Source organism: Humulus lupulus, chromosome 7, assembly GCF_963169125.1.
Source record: "Humulus lupulus chromosome 7, drHumLupu1.1, whole genome shotgun sequence".
Taxonomy (NCBI): domain Eukaryota; kingdom Viridiplantae; phylum Streptophyta; class Magnoliopsida; order Rosales; family Cannabaceae; genus Humulus; species Humulus lupulus.
Genome location: NC_084799.1, coordinates 160,270,845 through 160,286,969, shown reverse-complemented (window position 1 = coordinate 160,286,969; position 16,125 = coordinate 160,270,845). Strand labels below are relative to the sequence as shown.

The 16,125-nt window shown below is 37.9% G+C and overlaps 1 protein-coding gene across 4 annotated transcripts in view; it reads right to left on the bottom strand.

Moving 5' to 3' along the window:
- Nucleotides 1–2,443: 2,443 nt before the first annotated feature.
- Nucleotides 2,444–16,125, bottom strand: part of LOC133788743 (uncharacterized) — a 72,114-nt gene continuing 58,432 nt past the window's right edge. For 2 of the 4 annotated variants that reach the window (XM_062226331.1, XM_062226333.1), the window contains exon 10: nucleotides 2,458–5,158. In XM_062226331.1, coding sequence (XP_062082315.1) covers nucleotides 3,255–5,158 — 1,904 coding nt within the window. In that variant the 3' untranslated portion in view covers nucleotides 2,458–3,254. Of the gene's footprint in view, nucleotides 5,159–16,125 lie in introns of all 4 variants that reach the window. The other 2 variants (XM_062226334.1, XM_062226330.1) reach the window with 2 other exon arrangements.

Sequence of the window (16,125 nt, the reverse complement as noted above, 5' to 3'; positions counted from 1 at the left end):
TTGATGAACATTTAAGAAGTAAAAAAGTATTGATTATAGGCTTGGTTTACGAACTATAGACTATTTCCAACGGATTATTAAAGACCATGAATGGTTATTTAGTTAGGTATGACATATGCTTTTATGATCCCTTATATCTAACACTTAATTTTGTTTCCACGTGTATAATGTTATTATTACTTTTTACAGCACATTGATGATGCTCTGTTTGGCATTAGAAAGTGACAACATGAGTATCAAGATGTGATTCCACAAGATGCAATCATTTTGGATGAAAAATTTACTCAATTGGTGACCATCAACATCAACTTTAACCCTAACATTATTGATGATGAGATAAGTCAATATATTTCAGGGAATCGTCTGCATTTTTGGGGCAAGAAATGGAAAGGCTCAAAAAAGTTCTATATGCCTTTAAACATAAGAGATCATCATTGGGTTGCAGTTAAAGTAGACTTACAAGCATTAGAGTTAATATTTTATGACTGCAGTATTGGATCAACCTCATCAAAATAAATGGATGCTTTGATGTTGCCACTCCAAACGATGATTCCGACTATGCTTCGTGTATCCTCACAATTTGAGGACATAGCACAATGTCTTCACAAACCATGGACATATACCCGCTTACTTAGTGTTCCACAAAATTCAAGGAAAGTATATCTATCTAAGTCTATATATACATGCTTACTTAGTCTATATTTATTGCAATCTTAAATCTATTATTGATTTTAAACTTTTCTTATAACAGGGGAGATTGTGCAGTGTACACAATTAAGTTCATTGAGTTTGACATGGCTGGTTGTACTTTTGATCGTCTTTTAGATGACATGATACCATTCTACAGAATGAAGATGGCAGTAGATATTTTTTGTCAAGATTGGGATCTTTAGTAATTTGTATATTTTAAAATGTTTGGCTAGTGTCAAGAATGACAATGATTTAAAAACTTTATACGTAGTTGAAGATCATCATGAATTTCTCTAGATTTCTCAACCATGTACTAATGTCAGTTGAACTCTAAATTTGAAGATTATTTAGTATTTGGAAAACTCAACTGGATATAGTCAAGCTCTACTCATGTCAATCGAGCTCTATAGTAAACAAAATTACAATTTTGATAAATCTCAACCATGTATAGTCGAGTTCTACTCATGTCAGTTGACTCATATTGTAAATGTTCACAAAACTCGACAATGTATAGTCGAGCTCTACTCATGACAGTCGAGTCATTTTGTAAAGGTTCTACAAAACTCGACCATGTATAGTCGAGCTCTACTCATATCAGTCGAGTCATTTTGTAAAGGTTCTAAATATCTCAACCATGTACAGTCTAGCTCTACTCATATCAGTCGAGCCATTTTGTAAAGGTTCTAAAAATCCCAACCATGTACAGTCAAGCTCTACTCAATACAGTCGAGCTCTATACAAATGTTAATGCCACTTTTTTTACTAATAAATAAAATTATCAATATACTAAAAAAAATTCTCGTATAAAAATATTTGTATTTTCATAATTTTCCTAAACTAAATGTCACATTTATAAATATTCAATTATTCTTATTAAACATATTGACACGTCTCCTATTTATTATAGATAAAGTACCACATCTAATAAATAAAATTATCAATATACTTAAAAAAAAATTGTATAAAAATATTTGTATTTTCATAATTTTCCTAGACTAAATGTCACATTTATTAATTACTTGTATAAAAATATTTGTATTTTCATAATTTTCCTAGACTAAATGTCACATTTATCAATTTCTTGTATAAAATATTTGTATTTTCATAATTTTCCTGACTAAATGTCACATTTATCAATTTCTTGTATAAAAATATTTGTATTCTCATAATTTTCCTAGACTAAATGCTATATTTATCAATTTCTTGTATAAAAATATTTGTATTTTCATAATTTTCCTAGACTAAATGTCACATTTATAAATATTCAATTATTCTTATTAAACATATTGACACATCTCTTATTTATTATAGATAAAGTACCACATCCAATAAATAAAATTATCAATATACTTAAAAAAATTCTTGTATAAAAATATTTGTATTTTCATAATTTTCCTAGACTAAATGTCACATTTATTAATTTATTGTATGAAAATATTTGTATTTTCATAATTTTCCTGGACTAAATGTCACATTTATCAATTTCTTGTATAAAAATATTTGTATTTTCATAATTTTCCTGACTAAATGTCACATTTATCAATTTCTTGTATAAAAATATTTGTATTTTCATAATTTTTCTAGACTAAATGTCACATTTATCAATTTTTTGTATAAAAATATTTGTATTTTCATAATTTTCCTAGAATAAATGTCACATTTATTAATATTCAATTATTATTATTAAACATATTGACACAATCGAGCTCTACTCACGACAGTTGAACTCTATGATGAAATTATTATTAGTTTTTCCAAATCTCGACTGTTGACAGTTGAGCTCTACTCATGTCAATCGAGCTCTATGTTGGAATATTTATCTATCTTTACAAAGCTCGACCATCCATGGTCGAGTTCTACTGATGTCAGTTGAGCTCTATGATGAAGTTATTATTAGTCTTTTCATATCTCGACCGTTGACGATCGAGCTCTACTCATGTCAGTCGCGTTCTATACTGGAATATTTATCAACCTTTGAAAAGCTCGACCATCCATGGTCGAGCTCTACTCATGGAAGTCGAGGTTCATCTCAAGTAAACACAAGAAAATTTAAATTAATTCAAATACAATGATATAAACTAACCATAGTAATTCAAAACAAGCATATGCATTAATAATTACAATTTAGATGTTGTGGCTCGTAAGGGGCATGCTTTTTTGGAGTGACCAGGCTGCTCGCATAAACCACACCTTTTTATCCATTTTTTGCCCTCACCAACTGATGGGATTCTTTTTAATTTTTCTCTACCACGCTTGATTGGGACATTTGGAGGCAATACCTTCGGCAATACTTCAACTTCATTGATATCCCAATCTTCTTGTTGAGGGACTGGATAAATGGTATCAACATAAGCCAACGCCCAAGTTTCCAACTTATAATAATTAGAGCACAAATCATACACTTTTATTCTAGCTTGCTCATATGATGCTAATGCATGCACACATGGAAGTTGATCAAGGTCAAAGACACGACATGAGCATTGTCTTTGACCTAAATCAATTATGGCATCATTTTCTTTACCTGTAACCTCATACTCAAATCAGTTAAGTTGTTTCACATTCATTTATGATGCTTTCTTGAATCTTTTTCGAATAATATTCTCTGCCTTTGGAGTTAAAGGTGTACACTTTGTATTGATAGATGCCACAATATTGCAGCGATTGTTGAACCACTCAGAGACTTTTGCCTGCATAGCCTCCAACAACGCAATGATAGGGTCCTCTCTAGGTTCCCTTAGTTCTGCATTAATAGATTCTGCACCATTCATAGTCATAATATTGTACAGACAGCCTGTAAAGTGAGATCTCGCCCATTTACTAAGTGTGAGATTTGATTCTTCAAGATACTTCACTGCTACGGGATATCTATTCTTCAATTCATCATAGAGTTTGTTGAAGTCGGAATTTTTATAGGCATTAGCAATTTCTTCGAATAATTTTATGACACCTTTAACTCGGACACGTGCTTTAATATTCTGAGACAAATGCCACCTACAATGCCCATGTTGTGACTTCCTATAAATATTTGACACCCCATTGATGATGCTTTGATTTCTATCTAAAATAAAGACTAAATCACTATCATCTAGTATAAGTTCTTGTAACTTTGTAAGGAACCATGACCACGAAGCATCATTCTCTGAATCAACCACAGCCCAAGCAATAGGATATTGATGAAAATTACCATCTTGTGTTGTTGCAATGAGCATTACACCTTTGTACTTGGTCTTCAACCAAGTCCCATCCACTGGAATAACCTTTCTCATGCAATGAAATCCTTTGATGCATGCTCCATATGCTAGGAAAACATATTTGAATTTAGAATCTTCATCCACCTCCAAATGTGTGATCGTACCTGGATTCATCTTTTGAACCATGTATAAGTAAGCTGGAAGATTTTGAAAACTTAATTCAAGTGAACCTCTAAGAAGGTTGTTTGCAATTTTTTCCCCCTTCCAAGCTTTCCAATATGTTATTGGCATGTGATTGTTCTGCATAATCATCATTATTTCTTTTGGCTTCGATGTCTCTTTTTGACCATCGAAACTTGACCCCACGACATTAGCAATTACTGCAGCACTTGCTTGACGATGCTTTCTTTTCTGGCTAATAAGGGAACAAGTGTGAGTGTTACAATAAGTTCGTATTGAGAAATGCTCTGAGTTGGTAACTTTTGCTGCACGCACTACCCAATTGCATGACTTGTCAATGCATTTTGTCACATATAATAACTTGGTAGATTTATTAATTTCCATCTCAAAGCAAGCCTTTATTGCAATATCGTTCAACTTAGTTTTTACCTCATCTTTGATCTTGAATTCTTGACCAATTGCCAAATCTGACCCATCTGGGAAACTAAATGTGTCTTCACTAGGGACTTGATTTTGTTCATCATGGTGGTCCAACAAATCATAGTAGTTCAGTGGGTCAATGTGATTTTGAGTTGGAGATGATGATGTTGTCCTTTTGTTAAGAAGGTCCACAGGTTTACAACCTAAATTAACACCACTTTCGCCTGGTGCAGAAGTAGCATCACAAATATTATTTTCAAAGTAGAATTCACGGTCAAAGTACTCATCTACTAAACTTTGTTCATTTTCTTTCATGCTACGTTCAACTTCCATGTCACGTATATCTTCTCTCTTAATGAGCTCCACACGTAGTGCAACTCTACGATTGTTCTCTCCATAATCCAAAAGATAAGCTGCAAGACATTCATCCCCTCGTAAAATGAGTGGTGGCATATTTTCTCCCGCAATGATAGGTAAGTAACTTATTTTCAATTCGATATCATTTTGATTCACCCCAATCTTCTTATACAATATCTCCAATAACACCTCAAAAGTAATATTGGAGTCATCAACAATGATAGATATAACTTCCTTATTCTTTGGTGACCATTTATACAACCCTTGCTCATCCTTCCATTCCCCATCATATTGAGCATAGATTACCACTCGAGTCATTCCTGTAATGAGAATAGATTATTAACATTAGAAAATATATTTAATGTTAAAATTATAATTAATAGTTTAAAATTAAAAATACGAATCTCAACCAAGTCTAGTTAGGCTCTACTAGTATCTCAACCCACTATAGTTGAGCAACAATTGAGCTCTACTAATATCTCAACCAGTTATAGTTGAGCTCTACTAGTATCTCAACCAACTATAGTTGAGCAATAGTTGAGCTCTACTACTAGAATTAACATATAGATTGAATTTAATCTTTTTTTTTACAAAGAATGTAATCTCTCTTTTTGAAAAAAATGTTGATGGAACAATTTTATAGATTACAAATATAAATCTCAACCAAGTTCAGTTGAGCTCTACTAGTATCTCAACCAGCTACAATAAAATAACAATTGAGCTCTACCATTATCTCGAACATCTCTACTTAGTTGAGCTCGATTGTACCAAGGCAAGAACTAAGCAATATCATCCTTTTCATGGGTTTCACTTTGCAAAATCACTATTTTTAACTCAAAATGGTAATGATATGGGTAAGATTATACTTTAATTGTTATTTTTACCACATATTTATGAAGAAACAAACTTTTAAGCAAAAAAAATGCAAATATTTAGTTCTAACATTCAAATCAAGAAAGATTCGAAATTTAAAATACTAATCTCGACCAAATCCAGTTAACCTCAACTACTATCTAAATCAACAATAATTGAGCAACAGTTGAGCTCTACTAGTATCTCAACCATGTTTGGTCGAGCTCTACTGTAACTGTCTTCTCTACTGAACACAGTCGAGCTCAACTGTACACAGTTGAGATCTGCGTTTCATCTTCTTCGCGAGTTTCATTTCGAAAAACGCCATTTTCAACTCAAAAACCACAAAATGGTTATAATATGGCTAACAAGGTACTTTTATTGTTATTTTTACCACATATATATGAAAAAAAAATAAACATCTAAGCAAACAAAATACAACTTTCTTTGTTTTTACATTCAAATCAAAAATTTAAAAATTAGGGTTTCTCATTTACTTACCTTTATGTAATCACTTTTTTCCAACAATGTCCCTGAAATCAATATGTAAGTGTGTCACAAAATAATCTTTCTATACATTTGGAGAGATTTGATAGGATTTGAAGAGATTTTGAAGAAAAAATGGTGGGTGGAGGAATGATAGGGGGCTGAACATGTTTTTGTCTTTTAATTTTTTTTTCAAATCTTATTTTTTTATTATTTTAATTAAAAACAAATATAAAAATAAAAGGATATTATTGGAATATAAATGTTTCATTAAAGGAGGAGGTTAGTGTAGCTAAATTTTGAAAAATGAAGGTTACATAGCTAACATAAAAACTTTTTAAGGCTATTTAACTCAATTCTCCATCAAAAAATACTTCTCTGCCTTAAGGAGCCAACCATCCAGATTTTCACCATCAAAAGGAGAAAGTTCAATCCGGTGTGGAGGGATGTCCCATCTTGGGGTTTTCGTGGTGGCGTGAAACCTACCAAAATCCAGGAGGTGCCCCCGATTTCAGTTGGTCGTCCAAGTTCCAGCAGTCGTGTGCCTTCTCCGGCCTCTGGCGCCTTACCGGAAACCGACAACTGATCTCGTCCCTCGACAATCGGAGCTTGGCGCCGCTCCTCTTGGTTGCGAATGAATTAGTCAAACTGACTAATCATCGTGGAAACTCCTTGCTCGAGCAAAGGTAATTTCTATAACTCTTCCTTCATTGCACCTAACTCCCCCTGTACCATGGCCACCAACTCTTCTACTGCTTCTACTTGAGTCTCTGTTCAATTCACCATTGGTCCAGGTCAGTGCTTTGATACCACTTGATACACCACGGTGGTATATCTGAATAATTACAGTAACTATTGAGGAAAGAAGAGAGATTATTTATTGAAAATGGCAATACACTCCAAGATATTCGAGAGACCTAGTTTCTCTCCAGAGCTATGGCTCAACTACACAAATCATAATTTGCCTAACCCTTACACTCTCATCTATTTTATTTCCCTAAAATTTTCAAACAAAACAATTAATCATAATCTCATACCTCCCATATATAATCCCTTCCCAAATATGTCTCCTTAATCATGTTAATTTTTAACACTCGATAATGTGGAAATATAAATTGTAATGCCCCGAAATCTCTAATAAGGTTTAGAACCTTGATTAGGAGGTCGGGAGGGCCATAATTGGTTTATTGTGTCATTAAATGGTTATATGCATGTTTATGTGAATTATATTATAATATGATGATAAATGCATGCATATGGGTTCATTTTTAGTTATAAGGGCATTTTGGTAATTTGGCCCGTTAAGGGCGTAATTGTGTATTTTTCATGCATGTGGGTGAATTATAAATAATACCACATTATATGTGGATTTGTTCGAGCCATTCGGCATGAGACGATCATGGAATGCAAGTTATCGGTCTAGTCATAGCGGGGTTTAGTTTCGGGGCTTGGGGTGAGTCTCGGGGTGATTTGAGGATTAGAACATTGTCGGGAATTAAAAAGTAATGGGGTATGAATTATTGGTGTTGGAGAATATCGAGAATAGCGGGAATTGAAGGGTGTTAATTATGATTAACGAAATAGCTGGAAAATGACAATTTTACCCTTGGGAGCCTTTAGAAACCTTTATTTACCTAGGGGTATTTTAGTCTTTTCATGTAACGCCCTGGATAGCCAAGACCGTTACACTGTGTGTTTATAAGGTGCCAGACTTGCTAATCAAGTTATTTACGTAAAAACGTGTTATTGAAACAGTAGAGGAACTAGGGTTAAAAGCGTTTTGGTCTCAAAAGATACATTTTCACTGCTAAACATTGTTTATGTACATGGGATCCCAAAAATGACAGTTTAAAAGCCATACTACAAAAATTACAAAGTTTATATACATTAACAGCCATACTAAGGCAAAATGAGCTGTTAGGTGATCTCCGTCCTGACACACTCCTCGATCGTGGTGATCGAACGGCTGGCTATGTACATTTCACCTCGGAGCTCTCCACCTCAGGCCTGGTCCAACTTGCCCTTGCCTTAACCTGCACCACGTAGCACCCGTGAGCCAAGGCCCAGCAAGAAAGCATGATAACATAGTAAGATCAGCAACACTTAACAAATATTTCACAATGCTCAACCGAGAATTCAACATTTCATACATTTATCCAATCAGCAATAACAGTTGTCATTCAGACAATCAATTAACTATATTCACCGCACAACATTCACGTTCATAACCAATAGATTGTCATACCCATCAAATAACATTCAGGGTTGGCGCCCTTAGTCGCACCCTCTATTTGGCACACTGTCTTCGGCTCAATAGAGCCGCCCCCAGTGTAATACTCACTGACTCTGGCCAGCTTAACCAAGCTCAGTGATAAACAAGCTGCCTCAGCTCCCAGTGGCTGAGCCGCGCCCCAGTGCGCAAATAATGATTCCGACACCCTTAGGCCGGTAATCGCATGTCCCATGGCGTAATAACACCATCTCACGACATGATAAACAAATATAGGGAGCTCTTAGTCCCATCGTGTCCACATGATTATTCATATTCACATAATAATGCATACAAACATAGGGAACACTTAGTCCCAACCTAACCACATACTCAGGTGCAGCTTTCTTACCTTTCAATTCGCTGGTTTCCGATATCACGTAGCCACAAGCACAGTCCTCTATCCCGAGCTTCTCCAAAGTCCTAATCAAACACAAATATAATATTCCTTGTCATTAACCAATCCAAGACTACCTTCCCGATACCTAATCCACACTCTCGGAACCCCCAAAACCCTAGAACAACATCCCGGAGACATCCCCCGAACCCCCGGAGCAAAGGTCAAAAATTGCAAAATATCACTCCCTGAAATTTGCCTTGTGCCGCGGCACCACATTCCTTGTGCCGCGGCACCCACCTCCAGAGACCCCTAGGCCGCGGCAAGCAAAAGCCGTGCCGCGGCACACCATCGCAGACCCAGATTTCTGGGTTTTCCTTCGCATTTTTCCGAGCTCCAACCTCACCAATTCACCCCAAACTCTATCCTAAGTCCCAAAACCAACTCTAAACCCCTAACAAACCTCACAACAACCCAAAGACATCATACCCAAGCTCACTCACACCTTCAATCCTAAAAGTCACTCTTGAATTTCACACTTAACAACTCAAACCAGAAAATTAAGAACAGCTTGAACTCAAACACAAACCACACTCCAAACTCCCTATACCTTAACAGAAACAAGCCTAATAATCACACAGAAACCTTACCTTGAGTGGTGAGTCCAACCTCCAGCTCTAAACCTCCTTCCCCCTTGATTTCCCAATTCTGAGTTCATACAAAACCAGCCACCAATTTGTTTCAATTCATATTCATCTCTACAAATTCAGACTTGAAACTTAAACATATTATAGCCAAATCCTTACCTCTGAGTTTTCTTGGCCTAAGCTTGGTTGACAACCTCAATCACCCCCTTGATTCTCCTTCCAAGAGCTAGAGTTCAGCTTCTCTTTTCCTTCTTTCTTTTGTTCTACTTCTAGGTCTCCAACATTCAACATAAACCAACTCCCAAAGTGTTATACGTAAATGTTATTCCTTCAGCTCAAACTCATCTATTTACTACCAAATTACCATTTTAACCCTCCATTAATATCAATTACTAACTAAACCTCAAGGGCTTATTTGTCCTTTCCCTATCTTTACAATTCTACCACTTTCCCAATAAAACCTGTTACTCTCTATAGTTACTAACAGTTACGCAGGTTACCAAATCACCAGTTACCATTATCTAGTTTCCTAGGACCGTCTTGGCACGTGCATCACATTTGTATCACAGCACCCACACAGTACAATTCACATATCATAATTATCACATAATATAATTCACATATCATATAACATGCTTAAAATCATAGTCATCACACATAATTCTCATCATGCCCTCCCGGCACACTAATCAAGGCCCTTAAGCCTTATTAGTGAATTTGGGTCGTTACATTTCACCCCTAGGATTGATATAAGACATTGAAGGCTATAGAATGTTGGAGAAAACAGAGCATTGAAACACCTCTCCCGAACACCATTTCTCTTCCTTGTCTTCTTGAATTTTTGAAGCCCAATTTGAAGAATCAAGATAGGAAATCAAAGGTTGGAGCTTAGAAACTTGGTTCATCCATTGAAGAGGGCTCATATCCAGCTTGAGATAAGAATTCATCCATGCACTTTGGGCTATACTTTGTTTTTCTTATGGTTTTTCAGTCGAGAATTTAAAGTGGTTAGTTGGGAATTAATGGAAGTTTTTTAGTAAGGTTGCTTGGGTTTTGATGAGGGTTTGATATAGATGAAGCTTTGGGGTTGAATTTGATGTTTTGATGATGTTTGGGATTGGTTTGGAGGATTGGTTTTTAAGGGAAATCACAAGGGAGAAGACCAGAAAATTTTCTGGTCTGCAGGTGGCGCCTCAGCGCCACTCCTGGCACCCCAGTGCTAGGCAGGGCAGGGAGCTGGGCCTCTCTGACTTGAGGCAGCGCTACCAAGCTGCACCCCAGTGCTAGTGCACTTTCCAACAAACCTATTTTTGGGGGTTTGGATGATTTTGGGGGTTTGGGGGATGGTTCCACTATTTGGGTGATTAGGAGTCCCGAGAGTGCGGGATGGATCCTGGGAGTGAGGTTTTAGATTATAAACCTTTTTATTATTTATTTTATTGATGGGATTCCATATATGGTTATGACTAGGTGACTGCTAAAGGATCAAAGGATTGATCGTTCTCAAGGGTCGTTCTTTTACTTATTCTTGCTCGAACCCGAGGTAAGAAAACTGCACCCCATATGTGACATGCATGGTTATTCATGAGGCATGTTGAATGTTTAAATGTGGACATGGGTTGAATATTGAATGTTTAGCAAATCTTGCTCACTTGTGCATGCTACTAACTGAATAGTCAGAATTGGCAATGGTATCAGTATCAACTATGAAGGTGTGACTCATTAGTCAAGTTTGGCAGTGGTACTGAGCACTGGTCACATGGTATTGACTCATAAGTCAAGAACGACTTTTGCGTGTCTAACACAAGCCAATAAAGATTAGATCTAATCGACATCTGCATTGAATGACTCAAATGAGCATTAATGCCAGACCAACCTCAGTTCGATGAAAACTAAAAACGCTTGTCTAGCCAAAGGCTAGTCATTTAGAGCCAGGGCCAGTGTAACGACCCAAATTTACTAATAAGTCTTAAGGGCCTTGATTAGTGTGTCGGTAGGGCATAACTGGATTATATGTGATTTAGTGATTAAACGCATGTTAAATGACTATTTGAATATCTGTGATGCATGACTAAGTGTATTAGTAAGCATGTAGACCCTGACCAGGTTAAAAGGGCATAGTCGTAATTTTGGCCCGTTGAGGGCATAATTGTATATATATGTGATAAATTGTCGAGACCACATTATTATGTGGATATATCTATAATCTGTGATTCGAGGCGATCCCAGTGAGCAGTTTAGCGAAAAAGTCACGGCGGGGATTTATACCCGGCTCGGGGCGAGCCTGGGGGTATTTTTGGGAATTTAGGTAATATATTTGAAATTATTTGATATTGAGGAATGTAATTGGAAACTAGTTAGGAGTCGGGAATTAAGCAATAAATATTATAGACATTTGAGGAATTTGCGGGAATTGGGTGAAATGACCAAAATGCCCCTAGGTGGATTAAAAGGCTTAGGAAATTATGGGAGGGTATTGTGGTCATTTGGCTTATAAAGGATAGGTATTATTAAGGTTTTATACTTAGTAGAATATGTAGAAGGGGCTGGAATTCTGAAGGAAAGAAAAGAAAGGAAAGGAAGGAAAGAAAGGGAATTAGAAGTTTGTTTTTCTCTCCATCGGTTTAGGCTCTTCTCCATCAATTCTTGAGGTCTTTTGGAGCAGTAACTCAGGGAAAGTCAGAGTAAAAGCTTGAGGCTAGAGTCCTTGGTCTGTCTTGAAGAATTGGCAAGGATTTAGCAAGAGCAATCCATTCAGCTGAGGTAAGTTTCTAGGGTATGCTCTTATGTTTCTGGTTTTGGCTGAGATGATTTTTCTGAATTGAGTTTCTATGGGGAATTGAGGGAATTAAAGCTGAGGATTTGAGGAGGAGTAATCCAAGGAGGTGTAGAGGCTAGCTTAAGGTCGAAACTCCATTGAAGGTATGAAATTCTAGCTCTAAAATCCTGAGGTTTAGCTGTTTTGCTGAGTTTCTGAGTTTGAGGTCCAACCATGGTGAATTTTGGGATTTGGAGTGCATGTGCTTGGGTTTTTTGTGGTTGGGTCATTTGGGATGAGTTAGACATGTTGATAAGATTATTTTTAAGTTTGGTTGAAGTTTGGAAAAGTTTTGGTAAGGTTTGGCTCGAGAAAATCGAAGGAGGGAAAAATTGCAGGGTTGCTGTTCTGTGACTAGCGCTACAGCGCTAGCCTTTGGGCGTTGTAGCGCTAGGCCATGTTGTCTGGGACATTTTTAGGTTCTGTTTATAGCGTTGTTGTGCCCTCCAAAGAGCGTTGTAGCGCTACCCTACTTCTAGAAAAGGGTTTTTGGGTTATTTTCAAGGGTTTTTGCCCGGGGGTTCGGGGTTTGATTCCACCACTCCGTTTGGTGAAATTAGGGTTTCCCGAGGGCGCGGGATTGGTCCCGAGGCTAGGTTTTGAACTTGAGGTTTGGTGATGATTCTGATCTATGGTTGTGACTAGGTGCGCGCTAGGGCTCAAGAGGGATCGTGCTTGAGGATCAAATCGAACAAAGCTACAAATCTAAAGGTAAGAGAATTGCATCCGGTTATGTGTTTGTGATGGGACTAAGTGCTCCCGATATCTGTATAATGTCATAGATGGTATTACGCCATGGGACATGTGGTAACAACCTAAGGGTGCCATAAATAATATTTGTGCACGGGGCGCGGCTCGGTCACTAGTAGTCGAGGACAGCTTAACATTCACTGAGCTCAGTTTAAGCGAGCCGGAGTCAGTGGGATAAATAGAGGGTGTGGCCTAAAGGCATTAACCCTAGTTATCATTTGTGAATTGATTATTGATATGAAATGATATGCTTGGTATGCTGAATACTTGATTATCATGGATGTTTAGACTGTTGAGAACATGCTTATGTGGTATGAGATATTTGACTGTTTGTTGATTGATTATGCTCTGTTATTGTGTTTTCTTGCTGGGCCTTGGCTCACGGGTGCTACGTGGTGAAGGTAAAGGCAAAGGCAAGTTGGACCAATCCTGAGATGGAGAGCTATGGGGTTGAATATACATAGTCAGTTGTTCGGCCGCCACGGCCGAGGAGTGGAACAAGACGAAAAATGCTTAACCGTCTGTTTTTCCTTAGAATGGCTAATCATTGTATCTAGATCTTGAATCTTTTGTAAACAGTCTTTAACTTATTACTATTGGGATCCCGTGTAAATAGGGAATGTTTATTTATAAGAAATGCAGCTTTTGAGACCAAAATCTTTTAACCCTAGTTCAACTATAGTTTTGGTAACACGTTTTGATTAAATGACTTGATTAGCAAATCTTGCACCTTTATAAACACACAGTGTAACGGTCTTGGCTATCCAGGGCGTTACAGCCAGCGAGCCCAGTGACTATTTAGTCACATGGCTATGGGTGCTGAGCCCCGTGTGACTTACCCATCAGTCACTCATCTATTTAAGCTAGTGACTTACCCATCAGTCACTCCGTATGGTTTACCAGAACCTCAAGTATTAAATCACTCATTTGATTAGAGCCATTGCCAGAAAGCCCAGGTGACGGATTCGTCACACGGTTGGGGGTGTTGGGCCCCATAGTGAGTTGCTCGTCAGTCACTCATTATGGTTTAACAAAACCTCAAATGGTCCTATGAACCTAGGGCTCAGCTTGCCCTTCTTGCCAAATCTTCTCACCCCCTTGAGTGGTGAGACTCTAAGGAAGACATAGTCTCCCACCTGGAACTCCACATTCCTACGCTTCAGATTCGCATAACTTCTCTGTCTACTCTGCGATGCGAGCATCCGAGCTCTGATATTTTCAATAGCTTCATTAGTCCTCTGAACCGCCTCAGGACCCAAGTATATACGCTCACCCAACTCATCCCAGTGAATAGGTGATCTGCATTTCCTACCATACAACATCTCATAAGGAGCCACTCCTATGGTCGCCTGATAGCTGTTATTGTAGGAAAACTCTATTAGGGGTAAATATTTACTCCAAGACCCCTCAAAATCCAGTACACATGCTCTCAGCATGTCCTCCAGTATCTGGATAGTCCTCTCAGACTGACCATTGGTCTGAGGATGATACGTTGTACTAAACTTCAATTGTGTGCCCATTGCCTTCTGCAAACTTCCCCAGAACTTAGAAGTAAAGGTGGGGTCTCGATCTGACACGATCGACCTCGGAGCTCCATGAAGACGTACTATCTCTCTTACATAGAGATCTGCATACTGGTCAACAGTATAAGTCGTCCTCACTGGTAAAAAGTGAGCTGATTTAGTATATCTGTCTACAATCACCCATATTGAATCATGCTGACCCACTGTCTTAGGCAATCCCACCACAAAATCCATTGCGATGTCTTCCCACTTCCACTCGAGAAGGTCTAACGGTTGTAATAATCTTGCAGGTCTCTGATGTTCAGCTTTGATCTGCTGACACGTCAGACACTTGGCTACATACTCAATTACATCACCATTCATCCCCGGCCACCAATACAAAGTTCTTAAGTCCCGGTACATTTTCGTGGTGCCAGGATGCAAGGAATACGAAGTGGTATGAGATTCATCCAGAATCTCTCATCTAATAACGGCATCCATCGGAATGCAAATCCGACACTTATATCTTAGCAAGTCCATATCTGATATAGAATAGTCCCTAGCTACTCAAGCTAGAACATCCTCTCTAATCTTCACCAACTGTGGCTCGTGTAACTGACTCTCCTTTATCCTTTCTAGGAGAGTAGACTGCAAGATATTGTTGGCTAACTAGCCCACTGCTAACTCAATCCCTGCCCTGGTCATATCCTCTACTAATTCCTTAGATATCTGCCTCACACTATACAACTGCCCTGGACCTCTCTGACTTAGGGCATCAGCAACCACGTTGGCTTTCCCTGGATGATAAAGAATATCGCAGTCATAGTCTTTCACCAGTTCCAACCAACGCCTCTGTCTCATATTCAAATCCTTCTGTGTAAAGAAGAACTTGAGGCTCTTATGGTCTGTATATATCTCACACTTATCTCCATAAAGGTAATGCCTCCATACCTTCAACGCAAAGACCACTGCCGCCAACTCCAAATCATGGGTCTGATATCTCTGCTCATAATCCTTCAACTGACATGATGCATAGGCAATCACCTTCTCCGCCTGCATAAGGACACAGCCCAACCCCTGCCTCGAAGCATCGCAGTAGACCATAAACTTCTCCTGACCAGTCGGAAGACTCAAGATTGAGGCGGTAATCAAACGCCTCTTTAACTCTTGGAAGTTGTTCTCACATCTATCTGACCATGTAAACTTCTGATTCTTACGTGTTAATTTCGTCAATGGGGACGATATTCTTGAGAATCCTTCTACAAATTTCCTGTAATAGCCTGCCAATCCAAGGAAGCTTCTAATCTCTTAGGCATTCCTTGGCCTCGGCCAGTTCTTAACAGCTTCAATCTTAGCTGGGTCTACCTTGATCCCATCTCTACTAACGATATGACCTAAGAATGTCACATGTGGTAACTAGAACTCACACCTCTTAAACTTCGCAAATAACTTATGCTCTCTCAGTCTCTACAAGACCAACCTGAGGTGTTGCTCATGCTCCTCCTCTGACTGCAAATAAATTAGGATATCGTCAATAAAGACGATCACAAACGGATCCAAATAGTCCTTGAACACTCTGTTCATTAAGTCCATAAAAGTTTTCGAGGTGTTAGTCAAACCAAATGA